This window comes from Cavia porcellus, unplaced genomic scaffold, assembly GCF_034190915.1.
Source record: "Cavia porcellus strain 051 isolate PalLab524CR breed Dunkin Hartley unplaced genomic scaffold, mCavPor4.1 scaffold_13, whole genome shotgun sequence".
Taxonomy (NCBI): domain Eukaryota; kingdom Metazoa; phylum Chordata; class Mammalia; order Rodentia; family Caviidae; genus Cavia; species Cavia porcellus.
In genome coordinates, this window is record NW_026947496.1 from 67,921,764 (window position 1) to 67,948,530 (window position 26,767).

Sequence of the window (26,767 nt, forward strand, 5' to 3'; positions counted from 1 at the left end):
GAGAAGGATGGGAGCAGGGTAAAGGAAGCTGGGTATTATCAAAGTATGTTACATTCATATACGAAAATGCTACAATGAAACTCATTCTATATAATGAATATATACTAATAAAAATTTATTTCAAGAAACAAAAAAGTCCTGTTTTAAAGATACTGAGGCTATGCCTAGGATCACCAGAAAAAAGTGCTACAGTCTACTGTACAGATCTGTCATTAGGGAATAATGAGAATGCCAATGCTAGAAATTTGTATGACTTTAGGATCAACTCAAATTCAATATACTCTCCTCTGCTCTCAGTATATTATCATAATGATTTTTTTTTGTCTGTATAAAGAAGTGTGAGGTACCTTACCCAAAGATGCATTTATTTGGACTTAAGTATAATATTTATTAACAGAAGAAGGATTGTCAGCAGTAGCTGAAAAATGTGAAGCCTTTAATTGACCAGAAAACTATGGAAACTATTTCTACTTTCCAAGTATCTTAGATATACAGTGGTACCTTGGTTCACAAACTTAATTCTTCCATGATTCTAAATGCTTACAATTTGGTGGCAATCAGAATTATGAAACAAATTTTGCCACTAGAATTGTGGAAAGAATTAAGTTCATGAACCAAGGTACCACTGTACCTTACATTGTCTACTACAGAGGTCAACAAGAGCTAAAACTTCTATTTTTGTTTTAAAAACAAATAAAATGAGGGCTGGAATATATCTCACTGGTAGAATACTTGTCTGGCATGCAAGTATGCAAGAACCCAGCAAGGTCCTGGCTCCAATCCCCAGCCTCTGTACCGTTAAAAACAAAAAAAAAGTTCAGGTCTCACTTGTGACAAAGTACTTTCTATTGTTGACGCTCACAAAATTAATAACCCAGGGAGTGGAGAGGATAGATCATTTTTATGTAATGTTCTTTTTGATTCACAACTTAAACATGAAACTGGACAGGGGTATACATATTGTAAAATAAGCTGAATTGAAGTTTTAAATTGTACTATGGTGTTAAAAAATATCTTCTAGAATGTTAAGAGAGCTTTTAAAAAGCAAGGAGACAAACTGACAATACACTGGCTGTCTTTCTATTCGAAATCGTCACTTAAGCTACACGTATACTGGATCATTAGCACTGAAATCTCAGAAGTGGAAAAAATAAGCTTTAGGGCTGAGGTGTGGCTCAGCGTGTGTAAGGCACCCAGTTTGATCCCCGGCACCAAAAAACAAACAGACAAATTCTAAAGCAAAAAATGACCTTCAGCTAACTTAACCATTTTAAAAGAACACTCAAATTATCCCTATCAGAAAATACTTTGTAAAGATATATTCTTTTTTTTTTTTTTTTTTTTGTCTTTTTCCTTTTTATCAGTACCCGAGATCAAACTCATGACTGCCTGCTTGCAAGGCAGGCGCTTATGCCGCTGAGCTAAATCCCCAGCCCCTGTAAAGATATATTCAATTAAACTATTTTAAAGCATCCCAGATAAAAGTAAATCTTTAACAAGCAATTTAAAGAAATCATTTTCAGGGTTTCAACTGTGTTATATATAAACCAATACACTATAATATCAACAAATATATTGAGTATAAGAATCGTGCCATTAACAAAGATTGTAGAAACTACTATTCAGTACTGCAGTTTTCATTCACTTTGTTTACATGTATAAACTAAATTCAACATTATACCTGACACCATAAACTTAAATGTAATATTTCAAATAAAGCACAGAAAAATAAAATGTGAAAGACAGTGTGTATAAACTTTATACTGTCACACAACTTTGCCAAATCATTTAAATATATAAACCAAGGATATAATGTATATGTTAATAACCTTGAAAGCAAAAACTCTACTAATACAGTTTAGATCATAAATATCTCCCTAAGATCCTTATATTGTTAAAGGTTAGTTTCCAGTTTGTATTATTGGGAGATAGTGGAAGATATTTTGGAAACTGGGGGAACGCACTTAGAGAAAATAGGACGACCCTCGACCTCTTCCTTTTCCTCTTTTTCATGTCTTGGCCATGAGGTAAAGGGTTTTACTCCACTATGCCTGCCACGATGTGCTATCTTACCACAGACCCAAAAGTAACTCGGCCAATTGACCATGAACTGAAATCCTCAAAACCAGGAGTCAAAATAAGGCTTTTCAGGGACCAGTGATACAGCTCAGCAGTGCAGCACCTGTCTGACAAGCAGGAGGTTCTGAGTTTGATTACCGATGTGAAAAAAAAAATCTTTTTTTACTTTTCTTTTTATAAGTTAACTATTTCAGGTATTTGGTACAGTAATGGAAAGCTAACACACACATATTTTAATTTCATTACAGTATGTGTCTATACTAAATAAAGCTTTATTTCATTTTAAAGTAAACTTTTCTCAGGATAATTGGAAATATCGTCCAAATTTTTAAATTTTACATCCTATGACCTACGAATCTCACTCCTACAATCCACCTTACAGAAAAATAACATGATAGCACATGGTTAGCGAAGCATGGTAGCACATAGCCATAATCCCAGTACTAAGCGGAAGCTGAATCAGGAGGATCAGAAATCTGAGCACAACTAAGCAATGTAGTTACTTTGCAAGACCCTGTCTTAAAATAAAAAAAAGGGCCAGACGTAGCTCAATGTGAGGACTCTGGGTTCAAGCTCCAGTACTGCCAAAAACTTTTTTTAAAAAAATAACATTATAGCCAGGTGTGGTGGCACAGACCTGTAATTCCAGCACTCAGGAGGCTGAAGCAGGAGGATTGTTGGGAGTTCAAGACCAGCTTGGGCTACAAACTGAGCTCAAGTCCAGCCTGAACTGCATAGTGAGACCCTGCCTCACAATGACAACAAACAAACATAACATTATAGATACACACACACCACACACACACAAAGCCGATTACAGCACTATTTGTAAACCTAAAAGTTGTAAATTTTGACTTTTAGTAGAGATTTTCTCCAAACTAATCTATAGAACAATGCATACTCAGTCATATTTCTTAGAAGTTTTGCTCATGCTTTATCCTGAGTTTTTTTTTTTTTTTCTTTTTTTGTGAAAAATAACTGACTCAAAAGTTTAAGTGTTGGGGCTGGAGATTTAGCACAGTGGCTTAGTGCCTGCCTGGCAAGTAGGTCATGAGCTCAATCCCTAGTGCCAAAAACAAACAAACAAACAAACAAAAAGAAGTTTATGTGAAATTAGATGAAAAGGAATAATAATAATCAAGACATTCAAAAAGCGCAAGATGGGAAAACCTGCTTTATTGAAAGCAAGAATATACATCAATAGTTATTGAGATGCTGTTATCCTGGATCAAAACTAGAAACTATGGAATAGTATAGACAGCACAGAAAAAAAGCCAATCAAATATGCATACTTAATTTTTGAAAAAAAGTAGAGCAGGAGCTTGGAACACAGCTCTGTGTAGAACACTGGGTTACCATGTACAAAGCCTTGAAATTCAATCCCCACTACAGCAAAAACACCACAACAAAAGGAAAAAAATCAAAAGCAATATGCAAAAGATGGAAAACTGAATACACATTTTATGGGAGGTAAAACTTAATGCTCATCTCTTACCAAACTGAAAAATTATTTCCAAAGTATAGACCTAAAAGTTAAAGCAAAACAAGACAGAAAAATATTCTTCAGTAAGAAAAGAATTCTTTAACAAAAATTAGACATCAAATTAAATACTGACAAACTGGAGAGTATAGTAAAACTAAGAACTGCTGTTCATCAAAGACAATGCTAAAAGAAATGCAAGCCACCAAGTGGAAAAAGCTCTTTACAGAACATCTATCTGATAAAGAACTCCTATCCACACTATATGAGAAAAGAACTCCTATGTGCTGGGAGATCTGTTCAGTGACAGCACTACTTGTAGTACTAAACAGTAATAGAATTTGATTTGTAATATACAAAGTTTCCCCAAACCAATCTATAAAGTATGTGTTTAGCACACACAAGGCCCTAAGTTCAATCACTAGCACCACCAAAGGAAAATATACAAATCAAAAACAAATGGGACAAAAAAAACCGTATCAAGCAGTATAAAAAAGACAATCTAATAAAAAATGAGCACAAGACAAGAAGTTCATAAAAGAACAGACTGTCAAATGCCCAAGGAACAGATGAAAACTTCAGTCTTACTCATCATAAAACTATAAATAGAAACTATAACAAAAGACTATACACTTACCAGAATTACAGACTAATAGGAGTATAGCAATAATAACTTTCATGAATTTCTATTGGGAAGGAAAATTTTCTTTTTGCAGTACTAGGGATTGAACCAGGGATTTTTGCACTGAGCTACATCACCACCATTTTTCTTTTCTTTCTTTCTTTTTTTTCTTTTTTTGGTAACTTTGAGACAGGGTCTCATTAAGTTACCTGTGGTACTTGCGATCCTCCTGATTCAGCCTGCTGGGGTACTAGGATTCCATGTGTGCTCACCACACATAGTTGGAAAAGAAATTTTCTACAACTATTCAAGAATACCAATGGCATCATATTCTAAAGTCTTAAAACTAGCTACGTCCTTTGAACCAATGATTTATTCCAAAGTACATGAAACAGAAACACAGGTGCATATGTACCAAAAGAAAGCACAGTAATGTTCACAGTACCATTAACCTGAGACAACCCAAATATTTCACTGTAATGTTTACATTTCAAGAAAATACATACGTGGCAAAACTATAAAGAAAGGAAGTAAATATAAAAAAATGCAAGATGGTTATAATCATTAGCAGAAGGAAGCACTAAAGTGCTTGAAGTATTCATTTTCTTGACCAGAATGGCGGTAATATGGATTCACTGATTTATATTTACATCTTATCCTCTTTATTTTTGTTACACTTTACAGAAAAAAAAACATTGGGAAAAAAATGAGTTTTGGTACCAGCTGCTAGCTCCATAGAATCAGTCAAGTCACTTTTTCATCTTCACTCACCAGCCTGACAACACATAGCTTTTTCCCATGACATATATTATACGGACTGTTAACAAATTATTCTGAAAGCTTCCAGTGATATGGAGTACATTATTCTCTCAAATTAAGGTTCACAAAGAAACACTTTACAAAAGCATAACTTCTGCTTGAAAAGAAAAAGACTGTTACTATACTATAATAAAATATCTATGAATAATTTCCCTTTTTTTCAAAATAATTTCCCATTTTTGTTATCAACAGTACAATTACATTTTGGGTTATTTTCTTGTGGAGAAGAATACTGTATGATAAAAGAAATTTCAAACTTACCTCTCTATTGGGAATAACTTCTTCAAGTTGCTCTGTAAATGAAGATGTCCTGCTCCTAGTTCCTGTTGGTGTTGAAGAATTGGAGGAAGCCTAGATTTAAAAATTATTGTATAAATTAGAAGACTAAATTGACTATATACCAGGTAGTTCACCTCTTAGTCCATCCCCAAGAACTCAGTGAAATAAAGAAAAGCAGAAAAGAATAACTAAAATGTAATCAACTAAAAGACCCAGGCCAACTGCTGGGTCCTTAGCCTGACTTTACCACCAATCAAAACCATAATCTTAGCTAAATGAAATTTTTAAGGGCTGTGTCACTTTGGATATAAAGTTGTGCTGGTAATGTATATGCTAATATTAAGGGAAACTGAAGCCAGGTGAGAGGCATAGGGAATCACTACTCTTCATGTAATTTTTCTGTAAAATAAAATGGTTCCAAAATTTAAACTTCATTAAAAACATAAAGTTGTTGCCAGGCATAGTGGTGCATGCCTGTGATCCCAGAAAGTGGAAGGCCAAAGCAGAAAGATCGCTGTGAGTTCAAGGCCAGCTTTAGCTGCACAGCAAGACTCTGTCTCAAAAGGCCAAAAAAAGAGAGAGAAAAAGTTGTCAATTCCATCTTTGAGACCTCTTAAACATTCAACACTATAAATGCACCTCTGCAGTCAACAATCTTTCTTTCAACCTACTTGTACAGCACAGATATACTTCTATGCAAAAGGCAGCCTGACTATAATGGTTTGTGCTTCCACTGTTTGATCATTTTTTTTCATGCCCATATCCTGTAATCTGAGCAACTGATTTCAAGATAACAATATGCAATATATTAATCACTGTTAATCTATTATTTTGTTTTCAAATTCAGTCTCATCATTTCTATTTTTGGGGGGAAAAAAAAAGGCTCAGGAAAAAGGAACCAAAATTTAAAGTAGGAGTCTGACATGTATTCTAAGGTGAACAACAAAAACATAAAACCCTAAAAGTACAAGGCCAAAATTTTAATACTCCTCCACCCTGTAACAAAATAGATCTGAACTCATCTTACATTAAAATGAATAAGTCTTGATACTTTACTCTTGTGTAGTCTATACATCTGTACATAAAAGGGATTTAATATCTGTCAAATGAATGAACAAATGTAACTCCGATCTGTCAAATCTGTATACATACTGCCATGGTTAGGCTACAAATATGAGGTCATGAGACTATTATACATATATTCAAATACATACAATATATACATAAAACATATTTAATTTATGATAAATGTAACATTTCATATCGGGACAGATGCCATAAGTCATCCAAATGGGTGTCATCAATCAGATCATTACTTCATACATGCACTATATTAAAGATTTAAATTTTTTTTTGTCTTTTCCCTTTTTTATCGGTACCAGGGATCAAATTCACGACTGCCTGCTTTCAAGGCAAGCGCTTTTGCCGCTAAGCTAAATCCCCAGCCCCCATTTAAATGTTTTTAATTGATACACAAAAATACAATAGTCTTAATCTGTGAATAGGAAAAATTCTTTTTATTTCAAAAGCAGTAATTTGAAGGAATAGTTTAATTGAGAGATGGGAAAGATCTACAAAACATGATAGAAGTTTAATCTTTTTTTCTATAACCAGGTCTTATAAATTCGTAAGTTAGCACTCAGAAAACTCAGTTTCTTTTCAATCTAGGGAGGTAATGTGTGCTACACCGAACATCTACACAAGCTTTGAGTTATAAGTGACCAATGCAAGAAAACAACCGTGTAAAATCAAAGTTCATCATTTGGAGAGCACAGGGACAGAGCTTCACAGTCACGCAGATACAAGCTGGATAGTAAAAGGTGCAATGGCCCTACCAAGCTAAGGCAGTTGCAATATTTTTATTCGAGCAGTTTTTTAATAAATTCCTTTCAGCTTAAATGGCTCCAGTGAATTCTTTTTCTTACAACTAAGAATCCCAACACACACATATCTTTCTAAAAGATGAATCAGAACAGTAACACATGATAAACTGAAATCAGCTATAAGCAGAAGTCACCTTAAAGCATAAACTATCCTCTGTCACCCAAGACAAAACAAGAATAAAAACTTAAACTAGGCATGATGTCTAAGTACAGTAGTCCTTTGGGTCACAAACAATTTGTTCTATAATTCTGGAAATGATGGCCACGTTTGTGTTACTTTGGGAAAATTGGCCATGGTCATATTAGTGATTCGATGCAGAATTTGAAAACAGAAAGAAACTTTCACCAAAAGATTCTGTTTGTCAACTGAACTGTGTGCAAACAAAAGTGTTACTGAAATACTTATAATCCCACTAATCTAGAAAACTCAGGCAGGAGAATTACAAATTCTAGTCCAATCTGGGAAATTTAGTAAGATCCTGTCTCAAAATAGAAGTAAAAATTTAAAGAGTTAGGAATTATAGTGTTGGTGCAAAATCCCTCAGTAAAATGTCCAGAATGAGAAAAAGAGACAGACAGACAGACAGACAGACAGACAGACACACACACACACACACACACACGCACGCATACACACACAGAATATGAGAGTATGAATATGAATATTCTAGGGCTCAAATTAAATCTCAAAGATTCAGAGCACCTCAGAAGCCACTTTCATTATAGTTGAAGGACGACACTTCCCCACACCTAGAGCCATAATTTTCAAACCATATCAGCTTCAAAAGTTGGGGAGATGGCCACCACAGGGAGAGAACCACCAGCGACTCCTGAGATCTGTGCCATGTTGGAACTTAGGGTGCCAGAAAACCAAGCAACCAGCTCACCTCCCTGTTAAGTGGCTGTGGTGTGGCAGACTGCAGCGTGGCCACCCCAGGGAGAGAACCACCAGCATCTCCTGAGATCTGCGAGATCTGTGCCATGTTGGAACTTGGGGCACTGGGAAACCAAGCAAACAGCTCACCTCCCAGCTAAGCACTAATGAACCTACGAGCGTACGGGCTAAGAAGCAAACATCCCACCTTCTTCGCCCACCTTTAGCAAATGGAAGCCAGAGATCTGAGCCTCTCTTGAGAGGTTGATCATATGTAATATAGCAAATAAGGAGGATTTCCTTGTACTATCTCTTTGAAGGCAAATATTTTTACCACTGTTTTGCTTTGTTCTGATTAATGGTATTGCTCTATTCATTATTCTTACTTGGTAAGTTCTATTTTGTTTTATTTTGTTTTATTTTGCTATATCTGATTGAAAGAACAACTATTGTGAAGATAATGAGATATACTATGGTACCTATTACTGATATTCCAGTAATCTGCTGTGAATTTCTGTACCAATTTCACTACACTGTCTAAATTGGCTTTGTTTCATCTTGTTCTGTTGTATTTTACTACCTTCAAAATAATAAAAAATTAGATTTCACATTCTTAAAAAAAAAATTTGGTGCACTTCAAATGCTACAATTAGGAGGGAAGAAGTTCCACTTGTATTTACTTACAAGTGGTTATATGTAATAAAAAAAAAAAAAAAAACCTACAGAGAGGTAAAACACTAGGAAATTAACTGTCACTACTAGACTCCTAACCAACTCTCCGTGATCATTTCATAAGGCCTAAGTAATCTCTGGATCATGAATTTAGCTTTCCAAATGTCCAAATGCCAGGAAGTGGCTATCCTTGCCAGCAAGCTCTAATCACTTGAAAAGTATATCTTCCCCATTGTGAATTTTAAAAACTAGTACTAGGTTTAACAACTTCATCTCATGTGATTCTAAAATCAAATGATGGGGTCTACAAAGTTGAAAACCAGATTCTAAAATACACCGTCCTTGAAAAAATTAGAGCCACCTGGAAAAACTAGGCTTGATGGCTTGTTGATCAGCCTCTGGAGTTGCAAGAATGATTATATGATAGAATTGATAAAACTGTAAAGAACAAAACACAGAGAACAAATTGTACTTCAGCAGTTGGTCTAGGTACCCAGGTCTTTGATGGGCTATCCTCATTTCAAGATATAAAGGGATTTAAGTTTTACTGATTATATAAAAAAAAAAAAAAACTGGTTTAATCACATATAAGAAATCTCTAGTAGAAAGATTTCTGGGCTTTTTGCCAGATTTCTGACCTAAAGAACTTTGAAGTAACTGAATTATTAGACAAAAAAGTCATGATAACCTCTTGGCAGTATCAAAAAACATCCATTTACCTTTAAGAATAATAAGCTTGAATTCTCTGTCTCAGTACCATGTCTTTTCATTACCCATTAAGACTAATTCAAATGTCATGCTAAGCCTCTCCAAATGTTTCCTCATGTGCAGCCACAACACCTTTGTACTAGATGACAAGGGCCGTACTTAGTGCCATGGTACAGAGACTAATATACCCATGAAGGTAATGTAATACCCAGCATAGCACATTTCAGGCACTATTACTGTTAAATAAATAAATGTTCTATAAAATACTTTCAGATAATTTATAATTTTTGATCCTTGTAAGCAAACTGAAATGTAAGCAATACAGATATTATCACAGTCTCCTAAATTCCTAAGTCAGAATGCTTACTTAGCTCAACTGAGTTCATACTCCAAGACCTGGGTTAGTTCACGGGTCTTACTGAGGCAAGTAGGCAGGGGATGGCGAAGCTGGTTGGGAGTGTAAGCATGACCACATTCAAGGACATATTCCAGAACAAACAATTCCCAAGAACCCATATATGGACTCCACAAGAGAATGCATCACTATGTGGTACAAATAAAATGACACAGAATAACGAGCTCACTATCATGGCTCTTCAGAGTAGCCTCCTTTGTGCACAGGATGTATTTTTGTTTCATATTTTTTTTCCTTTTACTTGGCAGAAGTTCACTCTGCAGAGACACTTTCTTCTCCCTTACCCTTCACTTTTAATTTTCCCTAACTCAAATAAATGTGAAATTTTGCAGCCATCTTTGCTTGTTTCAGTCAATTCTTTGTTCAAGATGGAAAGAACCACCCCTTGCTCTCCAGACCAAGGACAGCTGAAGATTGTAGGCTGCCCCTCCTCCTCGCCCCCTGGACCTGGGACAGCCCTGGATTATCAGGTGCCCCTCCTTTCCCCCCAGAACTAGGCCTGCAATGATCATTGGCTCCACCGCTTCCTTGCCTCCGGGACATGGGATGGCCACAGATTATAGGCTACCCTTCCTCCTCACCCCACCCCGGACCTAGGGCCAACACAGGTGGTCAGCTAACCCTGCTCCTCACCCCCCAGACCTACAGCTGCCTGGATTGTCAGCTGCTACCTGCTCCTCCTCGCCCCCAGACCTGGGATGGCAGGGGATTGCCCATCATCCTTCTCCCCCACCCAAAAGACCACAGTACCCCACTGACAATCATGACCCCTTCCACCACCTGCAGAACCCTGAGGGCTGATGGGAGACTCAGCAACCCCTCACTCATACAGAAGACCTCAGTGGGTTTACAACAGTGTGCTGAGTTTTCCCCTCAAACAGAGGACCTTGGTGAGTAAACAGAAGAAGTGGCAAAGTCCCCGCCAGCTGTAGGTCCATGGTGAGCTAGGCAAGAGTGTGCGTGAGTCCTTCCTCCACACAGAGAACACCAGATGGGTTAAGCAGAATGTCAATAAGGCCTCCCCCAAACTGGAGAAAATTAAAAGGGTTTATGAGACACCCAGAGACACAGTAGGGTCCCAGCTGAGGTGAATACTATAGCCAGGTCGAGCTGGTGACCTGGAACAACCTGAAGACATAGAAACAGCAGGAAGAATTGAGTTACATCAATACTCCTAGGCTAGTCAGCCTAGGAAAAATATAGGACTCACCCAACAGGCCCTGCAGGAGGAGTTCAGGTGACTGGCCCTCCCCTTTATTGTGGGACCCAGCAACTTACCAAACATCAATCATACAGTAGGACCTTAAGACATGCATTATGGACAGCTGAGACTAGCGGGATCAAAAAACCAAATACTAGCCCAAGCAATGAAAATGACAAAATGAGAAAGCAAAATGCAATCTCAAACTTCCAGTCTATCAGGAACAAACATAGCAGACACTGAAATAGAGAACATTAAAAGTAATACACCTGGGGGCTGGGGATTTAGCTCAGTGGCATAAGCGCCTGCCTTGCAAGCAGGCAGTCATGAGTTCGATCCCTGGTACCAATTAAAAAAAAAAATAATATACCTGAAATATCTGAAAATAAAGCAAGTGAAATAAAGAAAAAAATCCATGAAGCTATAGAGGAAATCAGATTACAAACACTCTCTCATGTAAAAGCAAGACATGACAACCTTAATAAAGGAGTTGCTCAGCATAGTTAGAGAAGACATAGATTTTTTTAAAAAGTACAGAAGCATGGCAAAATGATGGAAACCTTGAATGAACAATATAGAAAACAAGTCAAATGCATGAAAGAGATAACCAGGAAATAAAAAATTCTACTGAAAGCTGGCAAAACCATTTGAATGAAGCTAAGGATAGAATTTTGGACCTTGAGGTCAGAATCACAGCTAGCGATCATGAAAGGAAAGAACTTTTAAAAATAACACGGCAACAAGAAATGGTAATTCAACAACTTCAAGATGATGCAAAGAGAAACAATATAAGATTGCTGGGCATCAATAAAGATGCAAATGACATAGGAAAATTATTTGCAAAACTAATAGAAAATTCTGTAAACATAGGGAAAGAATCTGATATGCAAATAAGGCATATATAAAATACCAAATAGTCATAAGCAAAATAAATCTACACCCAGACATACAATAATTAAGATCACAGACATACAGCATAAAAACAGAATACTAAAAGAAAAGACACAACTCACCTATCAAGGAAAGCTCATTAGAATCACCACAGACTTTTCAGCACAAACCCACAAGTCAAGACAAGCTTGGAGTGAAGTATTTCAAGCCATGAAAGAAAACAACTTTCAACCCAGATTGATACACTCTGCAAAACTTTCTTTCAAATTTAATGGAGAAATAAGATACTTCCATGACAAAGAACTGAAGAAATTCATGTCCACCAAACCCCACCCCAACATAGAGAGTACTGAAAGACATACTAGGTAGAGATAAAAATGACTACAATTTCCAAAACAACAACAGAAAGAAACTACCAGACAAGGCAAGTAGTTAAACGAGGGGGAAAAGCAGAAAACTAGCAGCAAGAAAATAACATGACAAAGTCGAGCCAATACATATCAGTTATATCCAACAATGTAGTTGGCCTCAATTCATCTATTAAAAGAAATAGGTTGACAGAATGGATCAAGAAACAGGATCCAACAATATGTTGTATACAAGAAACACATCTGAGGGCTAGGGTTTAGCTCAGCGGCATAAGCACCTGCCTTGCGAGCAGCAGTGGTGAGTTCGATCCCTGGTACCGATAAAAAGGAAAAAGACAAAAAAAAAAAAAAAAAAAGAACAAGAAACACATCTGACTCAAAAGGAAACTCACAGACTAAAAGTCAAAGAATGAAAAACAAAATTCCATGCAACAGGAACCTAGAAAAAAAGCAAGGGCAGCTATTCTGTTTGCAGACAATGTGAATTTCAAATGAAACATGACCAAAAGAGATAAAGAAGGTCACTACATACTTGTCAGGGAAAAAATTGAAGAGGGAGAGTTAACAATCATAAACACATATGCACCAAATAAGAGTAACCAACTGTATAAGACAAGCACTAACAGATATGAAAAGCCAACTAAGCAACAACACAATTCTAATAGGGAACATTAATACCCCAATGTCACAAAGCGATCAACTAGATAAAAAGTCAGCAAAGAAATAACAGAAATAAGGCTGAGGAGTTAGCTCAGCAGCATAAGCATCTGAATGGCAGGCACAAGGTAATCAGTTCATTTCCCGGTATAAAACAAAACAAAACAAAAAAAAAAACAGAACTGAATGAAACCTGTGAACAAATGGACTTAGTAGATGTTTACAGAGTATTCCACCCAACCATATCAGAATATACATTCTTCTCAGCTGCACATGAGACATTTTCCAAAATAGACTATATATTAATCCATAGAATATTCTTAAGTAAATGTAAAGGGACTGAAATTATCTTATGCATATTATTTGACAATAGTGCACTGAAATTGGAAATTAATAGAAAAAAATTGCAAAACTGCGATAAACATAAGGCAATTATATAACCTCTTCAACAATGAATGGGTTATAGATGAAATTAAAAAAGAAATTATGCAATTCAATGGAAATGCAGATACAACATACTGAAACCTGTGGGTCACAATGCAAGTGGTCCTAAGATGAAATATATAGTAATAAAATTGTCACATCAAGAAAACAGAACAAGCACAAATAAACAACCTAATGCTACACCTCAAGCTCCTAAAAAAGAAGAGCAAGTAAAACCCAAAGCTCACATAAGAGAGGGAATTATAAAGATCAGAGCAGAAATTAATGCAATTAAGACTAAGAAAACAATACAAAGAATTAATGAATTAAAAAGCTGGTTTTCTGAGAGAATAAGCAAAACTGATAAACCCCTGGCCAACCTTATCAAGAAAAAGCTCACATTCACATAATAAGGGCTAAAAAAAGAGAAATTACTACAGATCTCATGGAAGATCATAAATACCTACTTTAAAAATCTTTACTCACATAGGGTGGAAAACACAGAGGAAATGGACAGATTTCTAGACATGTATGAATTACCAAAGCTGACTTAAAAAGATAGAACAATTTTGAGTAAGCCAGTATCAGCTACTGAAATTGAAAACATAATTAAAAACTTACCAAAAAAGAAAAGCCCAGGCCCTGATGGATTCATGGCTGAATTCTACAAGAAATTTAGAGAAGATTTAATGCCAATACTCCTCAAACTCTTCAATGAAACTGAGAGGGAAGCAATCCTCCCTAACTCATTCCTGGAGGCAACTATCACAACCAAAACCAGAGAAAGACCCAACCAAAAAGGAGAACTATAGGTCAATCTCACTAATGAACACTGATGCAAAGATTCTCAATAAAATACTGGCAAATCGTATGCAGCAAATCATCAAGAAGATTATACATCATGACCAAGTGGGATTTATCCCAGGAATGCAGGGATGGTTTAACATATGCAAATCAATAAATGTAAGACACCACATCAACAAGAGTCAAAAACAGGGGCTGGGGATTTAGCTCAGCGGCATAAGCGCCTGCCTTGCAAGGAGGTAGTCGTGAGTTCGATCCCCGGTACCGATAAAAAGGAGAAAGACAAAAAAAAGAGTCAAAAACAAAAATCATATGATCATCTCAACAGATGCAGAAAAAGCTTTTGATAAAGTCCAACACTTGTTTATGATAAAAACTCTACACGAACTCAGAATAGGTGGTGTCTACCTCAATCTGATAAAGGCCATAAATGACAAACCAACAGTCATTTATACTAAATGGACAAAAACTGAAAGCATTCACTTTAAAATCAGGAAAAAGACAAACCATTCCTATTCAATATAGTTCTGGAAACATTAGCCAGAGTAATCAGAAAAGAAAGAGAAATAAAAGGAATAAAGATAGGAAACAAAGAAGTTAAATTATCACTATTTGCAGATGACATGACACTTTACATAGAAGACCCAAAAAAACTCCATTAAAAGACTACTAGAGTTAATAAACAAATTCAGCAGTGTAGCTGGATACAAAGTGAACACTCAAAACTCAATAGCATTCCTGTACACAAACAAAAAGCTCACTGTGAGAGAAATTATGGAAATAACACCTTTCACAATAACATCCAAAAAATGAGATACTTAAGAATCAACATAACCGACTTCTGGGAGAACATGGTAGACAAATAACAGCAGCCACGGAGGCTCTCTGAGATTACCAGCTTAGAATCCAGGAGCGGTGCCGTGTAAGGAGTCCTACGCGAGGAGAGATGTACCCTGCCGACCCAGGAACAAACTAAGCTGAGAGAAACCAACTGGAAATGCAATCCTGATGCTATAACAGGAACAGATAAAATCTCAATGAGGAAGCTGGAGCCCGCACCATTGGAAGCCGCGATTTGAATTTCCTGCTGCCGCTACTGCATCCCAATCCGCACGGCAGGGAGAGAGATGCGCGAAAGCTCTGAGAGTGGGAACCAAACAGCATTGAGAGCGGGACTGGCAGGGAGCCCTGCATTGACCTGTGGTGAGTGAGAGATATGGGGACCCTTTCATAGACTAGGAGGCTCCAACAGAGGACATTCTGGGAACGAGCAGACTAGCCGGAATAGGGCCCTGCAGTGACCTTAGTCGCATATTCCCCTCTCAAACGGGAGTGTTGGGGAGCGCTTGGCCTGGTGACGCCGCGGACTAAGATCCAGTAGGCTAGCCCATTTCAGGTCCCTGCACCTGGTGGTGCACCTTAGCAGTGAAGCATTCAGTAGGTTGACCTGGAGGGGCGGGCCCAGCAGAGGCTGCCCAGGTCTGTGTCTGCCTAGTACACTGAAGGGGGCGGGAACACCTAGCCAGCGCAATTCAAATAAACTGTAAGACAAAGAGAAAAAAAAAAAAAAAACTGGGCCTCCTACATACACTTGCATGGAAGGAACAAAAAGTATGGGTAAAGGAAGCAACAAGAAAGGGTCTTCAGTCCCCAATCCTGAGAACACTGATCCAGGAAAGGGAAATGCAAAAGAGAACGTAGACAGAAAACATGCAATATCAGACACGGCACCAATAGACATAAAGTGGTATCTCTGGGGCCTCATAGACGAGTTCAAAAATGAAGTATTTAATAAAATAAAGCAAGAAATAAGTATACTAGTTAGAGAAATGCTAAGCACCGCCCAAGAAAAAACAGATGTGGAATTGTTTGATGGAGAAAATAGAGAAAACATAGAATACATGAAGCAGGTGCAAAGAGATTACCAGGAAACTAAAAACTCTATTGAAAGATGGCATAACAGCTTGAAAGAAACTAAGGATAGATTATCAGAACTGGAGAACAGATTTGTAAGGTAGAGCATGAAATGAAAAACTTCTTAAAAATAACAAGAAAACAAACAGCAATAATACAAAGGCTAGAAAATGATAAGAGGATCTATAACTTAAGAATTAAGAACATAAAAGAAGAAGTAGGGACTCAAACAAATGAACTACAAAAGCTATTCACAGAAATAATCCAGGAGAATTTCCCTAATTTAGCAAAAGGTAAAGATACTCAGATGTATGAGGCATACAGGACCCCAGCCACCTACAAACCAAACAGAGCTACACCCAGGCATATAATAATCAAAATTCCAGAAATCCAATATAAGAACAGAATATTAAAAGCCATCAGAGACAAGAAACAGATCACTTACAAGGGAACACCCATCAGAATTACAGCGGACTTCTTGGCACAAACCATCAAATCACGAAGAGCGTAGGAGAAATAATTCAAGCTTTGAAAGATAATAACCTCCAGCCAAGATTGATATATCCTGCACAGCTATCCCTAGAAATTGATGGAAAAACAAGGTGCTTCCAGGATAAAGAGGAACTAGGGGAATTTGCAACCACCAATTCAACTCTACAGAAAATACTGCAGGATATTCTAAAAATGAAAAATACCAAGATTCCAGAAACAGTGGCAGAGCGGCCACAATGAATGGAGCAGAAAGCGAAATGAAGAGGACAAACTGACAACTAATGACAGAAGAAGAGCTCAACAGAAATGAGGCAAAGAAGGTTGGATGGTAGAAACAGCCATTTTGGAGTAAACAAGACATCATAATAGGTAGTGCTGATTTAATATCTTCTTGTTTTGAATTCCCACCAAGCTTTTATTCTTCTGTCTCCATTGGTTTTAACGTGTTGTATCTTACAGGATTTTATTATATGTGATAATATAAACAAAAACTTTTTATAGACAAGGAGATTATACAGAAACCATTGTTCATTTTCTGTTAGTTGATTCTAAATACCCTGTAATACTGTCATTCTCTTGAATGGTTTTACATTGTCTTGATATGTTTGATGCTACAGTATACGAAGTTATATACAAAGATTTTAAGGGAAGAGACACTATGGTAACTACTATTATGTCGAGATTATCTTGTGGTAAAACACTATTTTGCTTAAATGGCTATGTTTTGACCTGCGCTGTTTTGTTGTTATGCCCTCTTTTTTATCTCAATCTCCTGTTTATTATCTACTTTTTCATTTTTATCCTTTTAATTAAGGGAAAAATAAATAAAAATAGCAGGATATATTATAGTAACCCACTTTGATTTCCTATTAACTTGATTTGAAACTCTGTATTGCTCTCACCATCTTGTTGTGACTGATTTTCCTCTATTCTGTTATGCTTGATAGGACCAAGTTTGAAAGTACAGGCAACAACTATGAAGACAATAAGATCCATTGTGATGCCCATTCTGGTTGACTATTATCTTCTTTTGAAGTCCTCTAATGTCTCCAATGTTTTGGTTTTACTGGTCTTATTCTTTACTGTTTTGTTCAATTTTATTATAACTGATGATATAGGCAATTCTTTTTAAGATAACAAGAGGCGGGGCTGGGGGTTTAGCTCAGCGGCATAAGAGCCTGCCTTGCAAGCAGGCAGTCGTGAGTTCGATCCCTGGTACCGATAAAAAGGAAAAAGAAAAAAAAAAAAAAAAAAGATAACAAGAGGCATTATGGTAACCATTGTTGATCACCTTATTTTGTTTTTACATTATGTATTATGTCCATCCTTTTGATCTGACTGACTCTGTCCTGGTATGTCACATTTGGTTTTACTTTCTTCAAAAAAAAAAAAGTAGTAAGAACTGCAGGAGTAATAAAACCCAAAATGTGTGATTGTCATTGTACAAAAGAAAGGAAAAGAAAGTTCTCTAAAAGATATAACTGCATATATATTTAAGTGTATGAGATAGATAACCATATTACTGAGTTTTGTTGGATCATTGAACAAAACTGTTTGCAGTCTCACTGTTTGAAAGTCCCCTCTATATGCTTTAATTTTGTAACTTGAACAACTATTTCTAACATGACAATATGTAATTAACTAGTGGTCTCCTACTGTTTATTTTTTTCTGACATTCTTTATAACTTGACCCTTTTCCTGTTTTTTTTTCTTTTTTCTCCTTAAAATTTTTTTTAAAAAAGGAAAAAAAACAAAAGAACCAACATAACCAAGTATGTAAAAGACCTATACACTGAAAATTATACTATTCGAAAAAAGGTAACTGAAGAGGATATTAGAAATGGAAAGATACCCCTTGCTCTTGGTTAGAATGAACCAACATTGTGAAAATGGCCATACTCCCAAAACTGCTGTACAGATTTAATGCAATCCCAATCAAAATACCACTAACATACCTTACAGATCTGGAGAAACATTCCTAAAATTCATTTTGAAACAAAAGATACCTAGAATAGCAAAAGCAATTCTGGGCAACAAAAGCAAGGCAAGAGGCATCTGAATTCCTGATTTGAAATTACACTACAAAGCTACACTGATAAAAAATCAGCATGGTACTGGCAAAGAAATAGACCTGAGGATCAGTGGAACAGATTAGAAGATGCAAACACAACTACAAAGACACTCAGCCAAGCTACCTTATATTTGACAAAGGGCTAAACATGTTCACTGGAAATAAGATAGCCTCTTTAATAAATGGTGCTGGAAAAATTGGCCGAAGACTGAAACTAGACTCATGTCTATCACCACGTACTAAACTAAAGTCAAAATGGATCACATATCTAAATATTAAAACTGCAAGACAAGGTAGGTAGAAATCTTGAAGACATAGGGGTAGGCAAAGAGTTCATAAACAAAGCACAAACTGCACGGGAAGTACTTCAAAGAATCAACAACTAGGATCTCATCTTATTAAAAAGTTTTTGCACTTTAAGAAATCAACAAAGTGAAAAGAAAACCCACAGAATGGGAAAGAATTTTAGTCAGCAGTCCCTCAGACGAAGGACTTATATCCAGAACACATAAAAGAATTGAAATACATCAAGTCCTCATATTCATATTCAAAGACCCTCTCCAGAAATGAGCATCTGAGATGAGTATGAAATTCTCAGATGAAGATATACAAATGGCAAATAAACACATTAAGAAATGTCCACCATCACTGATCATTTAAGAAATGTAAATTAAAACAGCATTGAGATTTCATTTCACTCCGAAAAGAATGCTGCCATCAAGAAAGCAACCAATAACAAATGTTGGCAGGGCTGTGGAGAAAAAGGAACACTTCTCCACTGTTGGTGGGAGTGCAGACTGGTGCAACCACTGTGGAAATCAGTATGGAGTTCCATTCAATACAGTTACTCTCCTCCTGGATATTTTCCCAGAGAAATTGAAAATGCCATGTCATAGTGATATATGTGCACCCATGTTTATAGCAGAACCATTTGTATAGCTAAATCTTGGAAACAACCAAAATGCCCATCAACCACAAACTGGATGAAAAAAAAATGTGGTATTTTTATACAGAGGAATATTACTCAGCTATAAAAAAGGATGCCCTTAAGGCTTTTATTGATAAATGGAGGCAACTTGAGACTCACATTTGTAAATATCATATTATCTCTCTAGTGTAAAAAATAAATAATAAAAGATCAAAGAGTAGTAAGATCCAAAATGTACAATAGATATTGTAAGAAAGGGAAAGTGCTCAAAAGGAAAGAACAACTTGTAGGTACAGACATATAACTGTATTTATGTTTAAGTGTGCAAGATAGATAACTATACTACTAATTCTTTGTTAGTTCATCAAAAATAGCTTGTGCTGTCATTGTTTGTCTGTTGTTTTATGCTTAGACTTTGTAACTTGAACAACTTCTAAGATAACAATATATATTAACTAGTATTGATTTCTTACTTTTTTGAAATTCTATATTATTTCTACCCTTTTTTCTGTTTCTCTTAAAAAAAAAAAAAAAAGACAGAAAGAACCTGGAAACCACCTCCAAGCAATCCCAACACCCCAAAACACAGAAACATTACAATTTTCTTTATCTGCTTCCCCAATATTCTTTATATGACTATCAGATTTCTCTGGTACTCATAACAAAAATAACAACACTATTCACCCAATTCATGCAGCAATAGCTGTAAAAAGTTTTAAGGAGAGGTATACAGTTCAGTGGTCAAGAACTTTTAATATATATAAAGCCGTGGGTTGATAACCACCACTATCAAAAAAATCACAATGCTGGGTGTTGAACCCAGGGTTTCCATCTACATTAGCCAAGCACTCCACCATGAAGATAACAGCTGTAGCTTCAGAATAACCTTAAACTTCACGACATATCTTTTTTTTATTTATTTCATTAAATAAATAAAACAGCTGTCCCACCCCACTTTAACTGCTTTTACCATACCATGCTCCCTTTGTAAGAACAAAGTTGGGAAACATCACCATCAACTCAATCCAGAACACTTCAAATTAATTTAATGTTTTTAACCATGTCAAAAAATAGGAAAATAAAAAGGCAACAAACCAAACTGAAAAACACAGTCTAAACATAAACAAATTTTATATATTCATATCACTACGAAATCCCGTATTAATGTCAGTATTATGCTAATCAGTCCACGATGGTCTGTATTATCTGGGGGTTTCATAAAATGAATCATTTAACATAGTGAAGTTCCTAGAGATATGATGTATATTTCCAAGTCTTTTCAAATTTCAGTGAGAGGCTTAAATATTTTGAATTGATAAATTTCTAAAAGTAATTAATTAGTTTTCTAAAATATTTCCTAGGTGAGCTGACATTCCTATCAATATGCTACTTAATAGTAAGCATTCACTCTACTAGTTTAGAAACTAGATAACTGTATTTACTGGAATCGCACACAAAATAAGCATGAAAAATATTTAAATGAAGGATTTCAAATAACATTAAAATAGGCTATAAAAATAGATGATTAAGTTAACATTTTTTCACTGATCATAAGCCTTTTGACCTATTTCTTGGTTCTCAAGTCATGTCATATGAAATGTTACATTTGCACAAGTGTAACAAACACGATTCATTTTATTCCTCCCTCCAAATCTATGGGTAACCTGTCATAGCAGAGACACAGCCATAGAAGCCTCATCTCAACACTGCTGAAAGTCACTGCCAAACCATTTGACACCCTAGCTCTAATGGAATGGTTATGGTAACTTAGGGTCATTTCTTCCTAAAACCTTTATACTGTAATTAATCAAAATTATTAGCTTTCTATCATGTCCTTCTAAAAACTACCTTTCTTACATTGATGTCTAAGACAGTAGTGACAGAAATGAAGTATTGCTCTTATGTTATAAATGCCTCTCTCTCAAAAACAGTCCTTCCAATAGAATGCAGATGTCTTGTGCTTTGGGAGGATGATTTGGGGATGATAATGCACAGTGTATGTACCATCCTTGCCTCCTGATTGACGCGTTTTGAAATTTTGGATTTTTTTCTCTTTAAAAAAAAAAAGTCTTTTAATATAGTGAAATCCACTCATCCAAAAGTGATGCAAGGGAACTTCCAGTTAAATATGGCAGATAAACCATATGTTACTATCTTTTCCCCCCACCCCACCCAAAGATTTAAGAAACTTTAATTTTCAGCAGATTGGAGGTAAATGAAAAACTAATAAAAAATTTAGCATAGCTGAGGCTGAGCTTACAACCCCACCAACCTGCTAATTAGAAGTAAGCTTATTTTCATCCCTGGAGTCCTGGAAAGACTCAGGACTTAAGCCAAAAAGTATCCACAAAATTCAGAAGTGAAAAGGTAGAACCAAAAACAAGAAAATCGGGTGAACTATCCTCAGGTCCCCTGTTCCTCTCAACATAGCCAATGAAGAATCAAAGGTGTGTTTCCTGGGGAAAGGAGACTTGGGGCTAGGCAACATTAAATACAATGAATCAGAGGTAAAGGGCATGTGTCTAACAGAGAGCGTAAGTGATAACATGCGTAATTCAGTGGAAGCCCCAAGCCCCTTCCTCAGCACTGTTTCAGAAGTTGATAGTAGAATTACAATTCCCCACTCCTTTTCAAAACAGTGTTTCTCTAGAAAAATTGAGTGGTATCTATAAAAGACTTCCAATTACTGACATGTTTCTATTTTCTCCAAGGAAGGAAATTTACAACATATCATCTATTGCTAGCAGAAAGTGTGTCTCTATCACTTGCTACTTCTACATAGCGTCATATTTTTAGTGCTTGACCCTTAAACCTGATGACAGTACAGAGTACTGTTTTGAAAAGAAAGCTCCCAATGCAAAACAAAAAAAAAAAAAAGAGAGAGTCAAAACATAAAATTTAGAAAAAATAAAGTCAATAAAGATTAAAAGAAAAAGATTTTTAAAACCTACATTACTCTCAGGAAATAAAAGATACATAATAATCCAGCAATGCTATAAAAAAGTGAAGTCAGTAACAAACAGTCCTAGGAAATTTTAAAAATAGGATAGCCAAAATTAAAATTTTAATTGAAGAACTGGATAAACTACTCTCTAAAAGTAGGACAGAAGATGAAAATAGAATATAAAGAGGAAAAAAAGGCCCAAATGAACTTGAGTTCCAAGGGAGAAGAGGAAAAAAAAGCAGTATCGAAAAACTCATCCAAAAGTTTTCAAGAACTTCAGCACATAAGTCTTCATACTTACAAGTATCTAGTAAATATCAATCACAATGCAGAAAGAAATGTATACAAAAGCATTATTTGAGGAATTGCGGATATGGCTCAGAGGTAGAGTTCTTGACTAGCATGTACAAGGCCCTGGATTCAATCCCCAGCACTACAAAAAAAAAAAAAAAAAAAAGTGAAATTTCAGATAAGACATAACAGAAAGATTCTAAAATCTTCAAAACAGAAAAAGAAGCAGACTGGCACTAGATGTCCCAACACCATGAAAAAAAATGAGCAATGCTTTAAAAAAAAAAAAAAAAAACAAAAAAAAAAACTGCATCTTCTGCAGTGTACAGTAGCAAACACCTGCAGTCCCAACTCCTCAAGAGGCTGAAGTAGGAGTCCCAAGCAAGTGTGGAAAACAGAGTGAGAGCCTGTCTTTAAAAACATACAAACACAAATAACTTCCTTACCAAGAAAGGCTATTTAAAATGTGCTATGATTTAGATGTGATTCATCCTTGAAAGGTTCACTGGTCCCCAATGGTCCCCGAGGTGGCATTAGAAGTGGGGAATCTTTTAAGAAGTGGGGCCTAGAAAGTGATTAGGCCATTATCCTTAGAACTGATGAATAATTGGTGTCATAGAATGAGTTACTTCCCACAAGAATGTGTTACAATAATACAGTAAGACTGGCCCTCCCTAGTCTCTAGCATGTGCCTCAACATGTGGTCTTTTCCACATGCACTCCCAACTTTGTGATGCTACATGCCATAAAGTTCTTCACACAACAGAACAGAAACGGAGCCCCGTGGCCTTCCAGAAATGTGAGCTGAAATTAAAAATTACTCAGCCTTAACTATTTTTATAGCAATGAATAATGGACTAATACAAACTGTATAAAATGACAAACAGCAAAACAATAAAATTTATTATTTAGAAATAATACATTTATTATTTAGAAATATTTCAGGAAAAAACAAATGTTGAAGATGAGGCGGTTGGATAAACAACCATCTTTGTACCCCAACCTTTTAAACGCTTTTGGTGGTATGTAATAAGCCAAAAGAAGTGATGCATGCCTATAATCCTAGAACTCTGCAAGGCCGAGATAGAAGGATCACAAGTTCGACCCCAGCCTGAGTAACTTTAACATTAAAAAGAAAGAACATTAACAATAACAAAACTGCTTAAGACTCAAAGTCAAAGAAATTTAAACTAGTGGAGAAATGAAGGCAAAGGCAGCCTAAAACCCAAACATTCACAGAATACATCTAAAGTTTAGACAACAGCAACTTTTTCCAACAGGTACACACACACACACACACACACACACACACACACACACAGCAAAAGATAGAGAAAGAGAGAACAAGAGAATGAGAGTGAGTGTGAGTGAGACCCACAGATCCAGAATTCCAAGTAGAAGATTATCACTCTCAAGGGATTAGGAGTTTTTGCAACAAATAAGCACTCATGATAGTCCTTCCAAACACATTCCCAAACCAAAATCACTGCCAAATACAATGAGCAATCTATCCCAGTACTTGGGGTTCTGTAAGGTAGCAGTAATACCCCAAGGTGCCCACTGAAGTCCTGCTCCCAGAATATGCCAGTTGATGTTCCAAGATAATTATTAGTAGGATTCCCAAATGCAAATCAAAACAGTGAGATTCCATTTCGAATGGCCATTATCAAGGACCAAAAATGCAGAACAACAAATGCAGAAGTTGGTCGGGGGAGAACTTTTATACACTGGTAGAAATATAAGCTAGTACAAACATTTTAGAAATCAGTATGGAGATTTCTCCAAAAAAGTAACAACAGAAATTACATTTTACCTAGCTATACATCTTCTAGATATCTTCCCTAAAGAGCTAAAGTCATCCTGTTACAGTGATACATACATACCCATGTTTATAGCAGCAGAACTCACAATAGCTAAATCGTAAAAGAAATCTATTATGCTTAACAGCCTCAATGGATAAAATGGATAAAAATGTAGTATATACACAATGGAATACTACTCATAAAGAATGATAAATTATAGGAAAACAAATGGGATCTGAAGCCATAATGCTAAGTGAAATAAGCCAGTCACAAAAGGATAAATACTGTATGGTCTCTCTAATAGGAGAGACCCAATATGTAAACAATTTAAAGAAAAAAATGCAGTGGAGCTTTGACTTACAATTCATTTCGTTTCGGACAGCTGCTTACAACTCCAGTTGGCAACTGAAGGCTCAGGCTTCTCTACACAGCCTTCAAACTCTCCTGTATACAGGCAGATCTCAGTGTCCTTAGAGAGACTTTGGCCCAGGATTTCTCAACTAACTCCATACAAGACAGGATGTTGTAGTGTTCCTTCCAGAACTCTTTAGGGTAAGTCTATATCTGAGCCATCGGGAAGCACAAGCAGCAGGCATTCAGATCGTACCTTAAGAATCTGGTCACAGTTAAAATTAAAATTCCAGTCATAACCAAACTTGTTCCTATGTCACGTCAATCATAACTCGAGGGTCCACTATAAAATGCCGTGTTAAGAAAGAAAAGTATGCCAGGCATGGTGGCACACACCTGGAATCACAGCACTCGGAGGCTGAAACAGGAGGATCACTACACTTAAGGCCAGCCTGGGCTACATAGTGAACTCATAGCCAGCCTGAACTACTTGTGAGACCTTGTCTCAAAAAAACAAAACAAAGGGCTGGGGATTTAACTCAGTGGCATAAAGTGCCTGCCTGGCAAGCATGAGTCCTGAGTTTGATCCCTAGTACCAAAAAACAACAACAAAAACCATAGAGATAGGCTCTGTACAGATGGAATGAGGATCTAGGGAAAGAGGGAGAGGGAAAGGACGGGGACAGACACATTAATTTTTTAAAAAATTTTGAAAAAAGAATGTTTGAACTAGGCACAACAGTATACACCTTTGGACCAGCTACTTGGAAGGCTGAGATGGGAAGATCACTTAGAAGTTCAAGATCAGCTTGAACAACAGAGATCCTATCTCAAAAAAAAAAATGTTTGGGTAATAGGAGCTGAGTATGGTCACACATGCCTGTAAGCCCAGTACTGAGGAAGCTGAAGTGGAAGGAACCATGAATTCAAGGCCCATCTGCCACAAAAAAAAAAAAAAGTTGGATAAATTTTCACCTTTTCAAGTAGGGTCCTCTTTGTTTTAGCTAACAAAGGAGGAATTCTTGCCTTACCATTCCCCCTCCACATTTCTAGCCATCTACACAGCAATAGTAGTAACAAGACTGAAACTCACGTCAGCCTTGTAACTAACTCAACCTCCAGGATTGCATAACTATAAATAAACCACCAGAAATGATGAGACACTTTTTCTTTAAAAAAAAGTAAGTATGAATGTTTGTATGAATGTGTTTATATCATTGAAAGCTCTAAAAGGTTCACCATCACTGTGTAGGCTCAACAGACTCTCTTGTCTAAACCTCCTGAGTCCAGGACTACCACTTCCAGCAAACAGGTACCAGCCTTTTTGTTTGTTTGTTTGTTTGTGTGTTTGTTTTGCTGTGCTAAGACTTTGCTAGAACAGCACTCTACCACGAAATTGTATCACCTGTCGTTTTAACGCTATTTCTAATTAGTTATTAGGCTTCAAGAAATCATCAGAATTGAGCAAATGATTATTTTAAATAATATCTGCAGGGCTGAGATGTAGCTTGGTGGTAGAGTATTTACCAGCATGCAAAGGGAAGAACTTTAAACTTATCATTAATCAAACAGCAGACATTGGGACTTATTAGAAGACAGTTTGGTTAAATACTTTAAAACCTTACAGAACTTTATAAACTATCACTATTACTACTACCAGAAAGTTTTGCAAATATTGTGATAAAAGTGGTTAATTTATCACAGAATTATCTACACCTGACAATTCACTCAACTGGAAACAAACCTATCAGATAGTCTCACCTATGGAAAACAAATTAATCAGGAAGTAAGCACCAAAA

At 36.3% G+C, this 26,767-nt stretch overlaps 1 protein-coding gene across 7 annotated transcripts in view; it reads right to left on the reverse strand.

Moving 5' to 3' along the window:
• Golga4 (golgin A4) overlaps positions 1–26,767 on the reverse strand; it is a 125,813-nt gene that overhangs the window by 94,534 nt on the left and 4,512 nt on the right. For all 7 annotated transcript variants that reach the window (XR_010051313.1, XR_010051312.1, XR_010051314.1 and 4 more), the window contains exon 2: positions 5,262–5,351. Coding sequence is in view for 4 of the 7 variants with exons in the window: in XM_013156385.3 (XP_013011839.2) it covers positions 5,262–5,351 (90 nt within the window). In the remaining 3 variants the exon portion in view is untranslated. The remainder of the gene's footprint in view (positions 1–5,261; positions 5,352–26,767) is intronic.